At 45.8% G+C, this 8,463-nt stretch overlaps 1 protein-coding gene across 1 annotated transcript; it reads left to right on the plus strand.

Moving 5' to 3' along the window:
- The first annotated feature begins 390 nt into the window (after positions 1-390).
- AHSA1 (activator of HSP90 ATPase activity 1) lies at positions 391-8,253 on the plus strand. The gene is made up of 9 exons (XM_059914752.1): positions 391-614; positions 1,962-2,152; positions 3,850-3,932; positions 4,334-4,451; positions 5,556-5,644; positions 6,503-6,631; positions 7,092-7,193; positions 7,688-7,739; positions 7,857-8,253. The coding sequence occupies exons 1-9, from the start codon at positions 535-537 to the stop codon at positions 8,027-8,029; spliced, it is 1,017 nt and encodes a 338-aa protein (XP_059770735.1). The 5' UTR covers positions 391-534; the 3' UTR covers positions 8,030-8,253.
- The last annotated feature ends 210 nt before the right edge of the window (positions 8,254-8,463 follow it).

Raw genomic sequence — 8,463 nt, forward strand, 5'->3', positions numbered from 1 at the left:
AGTTGTAGTTCCTCCCGCCTCTGTCATCGGGCGCTGCCTGGACGGGCCACAGGGGCCTATTGACTACAACTCCCAGAATCCACAGCGTACCGCGCTTAAGTCTTTTCCTCTGCATTTCCCGCGGTTATCCTGCGGGTCAGTCAACAAGACTACAACTCCCATGAGGCTTAGCAAGGCCGATTAAGGGTTCAGGGAAACAATGAGAAGTGTCCTTTGTGTCTCCACGGGTGAGGAATGATCGTGTGAGCGGTTGCATTTCGTGTCTTTTAGGCGATAACCCGAAGGAGTTTGAAGGATCCCTAGAAGAGACAGAAGTTAAGGTCCGGCGAGGCGGAACGGAAGCACCTGGTGGGAGGGAGGAGGAGCCGGAAGTTAAGGCGGGGAGGGGGCGGGGGCGGGGAGGTGGAGGGAAAAGCAAGCCAGGAGGTTCTGCGGCCGCTTCTAGTAGTTTCCAGGCGCTGCTGGGCGGCTGGGTCCGCGCGGTCCTGAGGCTGTGGCTGCTCGGGAGCTGGTGGCGGCGCGACCGGAGAGCCGATGGCCAAGTGGGGTGAGGGCGACCCACGCTGGATCGTGGAGGAGCGGGCGGATGCCACTAACGTCAACAACTGGCATTGGTGAGGGCCAGCGGGCCAGGCCGCGGGAGCGCTCCGGCCGGGCCAGGGTTGCAGGGTCCCTGGAACCTCGGCCGGGACAAAGCTGGGGCCGAGGCAGCCCTTCCTGCCCAGAGATGGGCGTGGGTCCTTCCTGTTGCAGGGGTCCGTAGTCCCAGGTCCCTCCACCCTCCGGTCTCCGTTTCATTGGCGGGGGAAGCGGGGGGACGACATGGAGGGCTGCGCCCCAGACGAGGGGTTTCAGATATGAGAACAGAACCCCTTGGCTGCTGCATTCAGCCTGAGCGGGGAGATGCTTCCCACTCGTAGCCGCAGGAGTCAGTGAGACCCAAACCGCTGTGGATTGTGTTGGGAGACTGCAGTGTTAGTCTCGGGAGGGTTGGAATTCCTATTTTCCGGCTTACGGGTGGAATTCAAAGTCAGTCATAGGGGACTGCTGCCTCACTCCAGAAAGCTAAGGTTTAGAACGTGTTCTGCCGGTGCCCAGAGCTCAGTGATGCTGAAGGCGCCGTGTGGCCTCTCACCCGGAACTATTAAGTTAGTTGTATTGTAGCTCCAGGGACTGCCCCTGGTTGCCGGGCAATGATGGTTTATAACCCAACCACTCTTAAAAGCCTGCTCTCCTTCATGAAATCCTCTACAAGTAATGTCTTATTTTTTGAGTCCAGTGAACTTTGTTCATACTGTCTTTACTGTATTTTTATTTTGTTGCAGTTCTTTTTACTGTTGTTTTCTCTACTAGTTAGAAAGTGGGGAGGTAGATAGTTTTTCTTCTCTATATCTCAGCCTGCCTCCTTTCCTCTTAACACAGAGTGTTTGACTTAATTTTTGTTTGTTTTGAAGTGCTGGACTTACATCGTTTTCATGGCCATTTAGAGGGCATAGAATGTGTAGAGCCTTTATAGCATAGACTGAATTTGACAGGTCAAAACACTGTGCTAATGAGATCAAGATTATTGGTTTATTCGTTACTGGACCTTTTAGCTCAATACTGCATTCTGTGGCCCCGTTGTGTGCTCCTGACTTCAGCAAGATGTGCAGTTTTCCACTTGGTCAGACGGGGGCGCCACGTTAAAGTGTCTAATGCTGACCCCAGCACCATCATGCTGAGAAAGGAAAGCAGAATTTTCCATTTAGTTTGAAACCATTCTATTACAGCAATTGACCTGGTCTTCCTTTTAGGAGTCCCATACTGTCAATAAGGAGTAACACGTCTGTGGACATACTGGAGTGGGGCTGAGGGTTTTGTATTCTTTTCCAGCCTCCTTTAGCCTTGGATGCTCTTGCGTAGAGCAAGCAGTTGTATCCTTCACTTGGCTGCTGGTCCATAGCTTTGTTTCTGTTTTGCAGGACAGAGAGAGATGCTTCAAACTGGTCCACAGATAAGCTGAAAACACTGTTCCTCGCAGTGCGTGTGCAAAATGAGGAAGGCAAGTGCGAGGTGACAGAAGTGAATAAGCTTGATGGAGAGGCATCTATTAACAATCGCAAAGGCAAACTTATCTTCTTTTATGAGTGGAGCATCAAACTAAACTGGACAGGTAAGTCTATGCTTGGGTTTTAGGACAGAGGTTAACCGCATTTTGATTGACCTGTTCAGGAGCCAGGGAGAACAGTTTTTGAGAGGTTATGAACTTTTTTCAAGGGAGATAGTGCTGTTTTGGAGTCCTGTTGAAAACAGTATTGGATGCTGAAATTCTTCTGCCACTGTGGGACACTATAAATGGGTTTCCTCTCTCTGGGTCTTACAAGTCCCCACCGATGAAGCAGCTGAGCTGCTGAATCTTTGGACCTGGTCTGTGTTGGGACATATAATGTGACATTTCTCAGACTAGCTGTTTCTGCCTCTTGGATGATTTTAAAGTGGGGAGGGGGAGTTTTTTGGTTTTCTTTCTTTTTTTAATTTTTTTTAACTCTCTCCAGTGTGACCCTAACAGTTCAGAGTGCTGTGGTAATGAAGCTTGCATGTGATTATAACTTGGGTCAGTTTTATTCTCTAGCTTAATGTCCCTTTTGTGAAAATATTAACATAGAATTGGGCCCATGGTTAGATTGTCCTGACTGTTGGAAGGCTGAATTTTAAAAGACAGTAAAGTTAAAAAGGTACATGTATGGGGCGAAGCATGAAATAAATTTTTGTTTCAATAAACATTTCTCAAGTGAATGTTAATAAAGAGGGGAAATGTATTTATCGTCTTTTTTTGTTTTTTAAACTACTAAAGCACAGCAGTCTGGAAGAAACCTAGGTATCATCTTGCCCAGTCTCCTTTTTATAGATTGAGAAACTGAGGCCTAGAGAAGTAAAGATAAATAAGTGTTTTGTGAGTTAACTTTGAAATACAGTTAGTTCTGCTGTAACGTGACACATGTGTTTCTAAAAATCACCACACTACGCAGAATCTCACAACAAAAACCACAGGGCTTATAGGGAAGATGGGGTTAGGGACATGACACTATACTCAAAAGTTTCATCAGTGATATTTTTTTAAATTTAGGAATGTAAAAACTGATGGCACAGTTTACACATGTTAAATCATAAGAAATACATAAATAACATGATAAATATGATGCTTTACCTTGACAAAGACCTGAAGTTTGCTTGTGAAAGTGGGCCTCAGAAGCATTGAGGCATGTGGGTTATTGTGAGGTGGTGGAAGGGGAGTCACCTGAAATCAGAAGGAGCATTATAACACCACTAGTGGGTGGCGTGGCTCCTAACACACACCGTGAACTGAAGTCACTGGCAGACAGATGTTTGAGATGTGTATTTCGCGTATTCCTATACAGCTCCATTCAGCTGGGTTTGGGTTTCTTTGGGTTCACCTAGTGTTTCTCAAGGATGAAATCACATATAAGCAAACATGAAATTCATGTTATGATCAAATCGTCCCTTAATATATCACTAGTATTGGAACAAATTTGTATTTTCAAAACAAGCGTTCTAGCAGAGCTGTTTGTATTGACTATTAACCAAGTCCTCCTTAGCAGAGTTCATGCTGGTGCCAAATTCACATAGTTCTTGGTCCCACACTGTAATAGCACAGCCTCAAGAAATCTGATGGGGAAAGACATTTCAGGGTGGGGGGCAGTGGCTGCATCTGGCGTGGCATTCTCTCAGAATAAAGAAGGTCAGTTCAGTTGTCCAAAAGAAGTGTAAGCAGAATAGTAGTTAGCACTCCAGAGCAGAAGAGGAGGAGAGAAGAGAAGGAGACTGATAACATTGCATTACTTTTGACAGGTACCTCTAAGTCTGGGGTGCAGTACAAGGGCCATGTGGAGATCCCCAATTTGTCTGATGAAAATAGCGTGGATGAAGTGGAGGTTTGTGCTTTCTATTTCCTCATCTGTCTGAGTCTTCCACATCCTCTTATTCTCAGATGAGAAAAATGACCTGTCATTCAAGATTACAGGCCAGGCTTGGCCCCAGCCTTCAGAACCCCAGTCTGCAGATGATTTTCTAGGTCTTTGGTGCCATCGGGAGCTCCCAGAGCAGCTTGTGCTTATTTAATTACTTTGCTTTAGTGAGTAGTGTGGGTTCTAACATTAGCCACCTTTGTCTTGGCAGAGAGACCTCGAGAAGGAACACTCATGGGAATTGTACAAAAACCTCAACCCTCATTTCCTTTGGAAATGTTAGCAGTTATCTGATTGCTCAGCACCGACATTCCACAATGTGGGTGCCTCTCAAGTTATTTACCACCTACTTCTGATCTTTCACTCAGATTAGTGTGAGCCTTGCCAAGGATGAGCCTGACACGAATCTCGTGGCCTTAATGAAGGAAGAAGGGGTGAAACTTCTAAGAGAAGCAATGGGGATTTACATCAGCACCCTTAAAACAGGTATCCCTTGAGTAGTTATGAGTGCCTTGAGAAGATAGTTTTCCACCTGTCAGATGCTAATTAAGGGGCTTGACAGGTCTTTCTTTGGCAAATGGATAAAAATTTGGGGGGAGGAGGTTTATTTCATCTTAAAATCAGTCTATAAACTTTAAGTAAGGGAAAGATCTACAGATATGTTGTCTAATGTGTTGGCTGTTGAGCACTTGAAATGTGTCTAGTCCAAATTGAGATGTGCTGTGAGTACAAAAAACACAATGGATTTTGAAGACTTAGTATTTTAAAAAAAAGTAAAATATCTCAATAATTTTTTGATACTGATAACATGTTGAAATGGTAGTTAGGATATGTTAGGTTAAGTATATTGTTAAAATTAAATTCACCTGTTTGTTGTAACGCTTTAGTGTGGCTACTAGAAAATTTAACATTACATTTGAGGTTGAGATTGTACTTCTGTTAGACTTGCTGATCTAAAGACTTGGCAGCCCCAGACTCACCACGTGAGCATAGTCCTGCACTGTTTTTGATACGCATTCTCCAGGGACATTTAGAAGGTTATTTGAATAGTAGTCAGCTCAGCTGTCCCCTAGAATTCTAGTTCTGCCAGTGTGTTCTGATCTTGGCGTCAGAGTACATATGATGATCATCAGAGGGAACCAGTATAGAGGTGGAAACCTTTTTTGGTGGGAACCAGTGCTCTGATGCCATAACTAGTTGTGGCTGTCCTACAGAGGTAAGGCAGAGTGGAGAAAGGGGACTAAACATGCAGCTGTGGGTATCTTGACACGCTCTTGAGGTCTTTGGAAGTGCCACTGCATTCATTGGCTGCCATCCACAGTAGACCTCACGTACATTTAACAAGTCGTGATGCTTCTAATTGAGTCAGGGGTTTAAAATATTCCCAGTGAACATACTGTGTTCTGTAGCATACACTCAGATACCTGTCTGGCATAGATCAAAGTTAAAGACGCTAAAGTGGATTACTCTTCCCTCCCTTGTCGTGACCTCCATCTGAGTTAAGATGGCCATGTTTGTCAAACTACAATGAAGCCCTGAGTCTCAGCTACTAAGAAATAACTTCCAAGAGCTGGGATTTTGTCTTTTCAGAGTTCACGCAGGGTATGATCTTGCCTACAATGAATGGAGAGTCAGTAGACCCAGCCAGGCAGCCAGCACTGAAAACTGAGGAGCACAAGGTAACCGGTGTCCCCATGTGCTGGGGCGGGAGGCCGTCTGGAAAGGGAGTTAAGGCACTGCCTCCTTCATAAGTCTCTATCTCAGCTCTTTCTCTCCCACTCTAACCTCTGAGCCAGAGCTGGTGCTTTGTAGAGAGTCCACAGAGTGTAGTTGTCTGTCTCCCCATCTTTAACCTGGTGTTTATTCATTCATAACAGACCCCTTAGAGCAAATGGAAGCCATCAGGGACTTCAGAGTCCGACTGTTGCGTTTAACCCCAGTGGGGAGGTTATGAACGCAGGGTGCTCTTCACCTACATGCATCTTAAGTGTTATGTCTACATTTCATACTTTGATACTAAAGGTGTCATCAAGGTATCAGGGGTTACTTAGATCACTAACTTCACCTAACAGGAAACTGATGGATTTCACTCCATTTGCAGGGTGAGCAAATATTTTTTCTGGAGATGGAACTTGTGTGGTTTGGGTTCAGCACTTGGTTTTCAGCCCTGTTGCCCTTTTGTCAGCACACTGAAGGATATGCTGGGGGTGCTGCTTCCAGCTATTTAAGCATAGAAATTCTGCTTAAGAATCACTTGGGGCTCTTCAGAAATACCTTATGATTTGGTGTGCCCTTCATCAATGGGCTTTTAAGTGAGTGTCACTGTTCTTTCACCTAGAGTGGCATTGAGGATTTTCTGGGAAAGTTCCCCTTCTGACTGAAATGCCCGTGCACATAAATTTCCTCTAACTCCCTGGAATGATTAGCCTTGGAGGTGAAAAAGTTTGTGAGAATGAATAGCAGGGCTATCTCTGAAGCCCTGTTAATTGAGGTTTCACCATTACTCTAAACTGACAATTTCACTGCCACTTCCACAGGCTAAGTCTGCTCCTTCAAAAACCCAGGCAAGACCTGTTGGTGTCAAAATCCCCACTTGTAAGATCACCCTTAGAGAAACCTTCCTGACGTCACCAGAGGAGCTCTATAGAGTTTTTACCACCCAGGAGGTAAGTATAGTCTTGTCCTTCCAGCTCCTGGCATCTGCTGTCCCGAGTGACTGGAGTTGTGGGCACATCCTCGCACTGTGCGGAGGAAGTGCTGAGTGGAACCATGAAGCTTTCCTTGTACGCTCAGAGGCAAAGGGAAAACACTTTTGTTCAACCCCCTCGTCAAAGTGGATGCGTCTTCTTTTTTCTCCTTTATGCTAGTTTTGGGTCATGTAAGTGGGAACCACTGGAATCATTCTCGTTAGAAAAGTAAATGGATTCGAAGTAATGGCATCCTAGGTTCAGAAAGAGTTACTTGAGTCGAAGCCTGGTCTCTAGTGGAACAGAAAAGAGCCTAAACCTGGTTCTTGGGCAAAGTAGTGTCTTTGGAAGTGAGAGCTGAGGCCTGCAGGTGTCAGCTGGCGTTTCTTCTGAGTCCCACTGAGAGCCATGCATCTTCTTACCTCCTTATTCTCTGCAGCTTGTTCAGGCCTTTACCCATGCTCCTGCAATGTTAGAAGCAGACAAAGGTGGCAAGTTTCACCTGGTAGATGGCAGTGTCTCTGGAGAATTCACTGATCTGGTGAGTACGTGCTTGCCAGGATATAGCTTTTGTCTGGTCAGAAGAATAACATTTCCCCCTTTTCTTTTTCAGCCCTGTAGATAAAATTTAAGGCTGTAATCTCTTTGGTTAGTAAAACTTCATTTTGTTTTTCAAAAGAATGCTACAATTGAATTCTCTTGCTTTCATATAAATGTTTCTTTAATGGGGTAAAATTGCTTCTTCCTGGAAAAATCAAACATGGAAGAGAGGTGGCTAGCCACATTGGTGGCTTACGGCTTTCCGTTTGCGGCACTGAAATTTCACGTGGGCACAGGTGACTGGACCCAACTTAGGAGTAAGAGGAGAGGCTGTGGCTGATGTCAGTGCCGAAGCTACCAACTCTGGTCCACTTTGTCCTCATCAGTAGTACAGCGGCAGATGATGGGCTCCGTGTGAAAGGCAGATGGGTGATGCTTGCTAGGATTGGGTACGTTGCAGTTTGTAGTATAGGCTGACCTCTTTGATTATTTTAGATCCCTGAGAAACATATTGTGATGAAGTGGAGGTTTAAATCTTGGCCAGAAGGTAAGTAAGCATATGTAGTTATTGCCATTGCCCCCAGAACTTTTTCTTTTCCCCTTAGCCTCAGACCCACATGGAAACCCTGGATCTGAAACCTCCCTCCCCTTTGCCTTTCCCCAGGGCACTTTGCCACCATCACCTTGACCTTCATTGACAAGAATGGAGAGACTGAGCTGTGTATGGAAGGCCGAGGCATCCCTGCCCCTGAGGAGGAGAGGACACGGCAGGGCTGGCAGCGGTACTACTTTGAGGGCATCAAACAGACCTTTGGCTACGGCGCACGCTTATTTTAGGACCAGCAGCAGGGGGTACAGCCCACCGAACACTTCAGTCCAGCCCTCTCCTGACTGGGGCTTGTGACTTACAGGATTGCACCATCCCAACCACTAACTTGGGGCTGGGGCCCCTTCCCTTCATGTATACCTTGGGTTTGTGCATGTTTTCTGCTGGGTGGGAACAGAGGGTGATTTCTCTTTTATGTGTACATACGCTAAATAAACGTAATTTAAAAATCGTGCATGGCTGGAACCTGTGTTGACGGGGTGGCTGGTATTAAGAGTTCCCTTGAAGGTTTTGAACAAAAAAAAAACAACGGAGGGGTTTTATCTCCGTTCTGTGTAAGTGTACATAATTAAGAGGCCTGAAAAGAGCCTACTTCTCACCAGCAAGCATTCCTGAGTTCATGTCCTTTCATAGTGCAGACTCGCAAAAAGGGTCTCTTCCCCTC

Source organism: Balaenoptera ricei, chromosome 2 (genome assembly GCF_028023285.1).
Source record: "Balaenoptera ricei isolate mBalRic1 chromosome 2, mBalRic1.hap2, whole genome shotgun sequence".
Taxonomy (NCBI): Eukaryota; Metazoa; Chordata; class Mammalia; order Artiodactyla; family Balaenopteridae; genus Balaenoptera; species Balaenoptera ricei.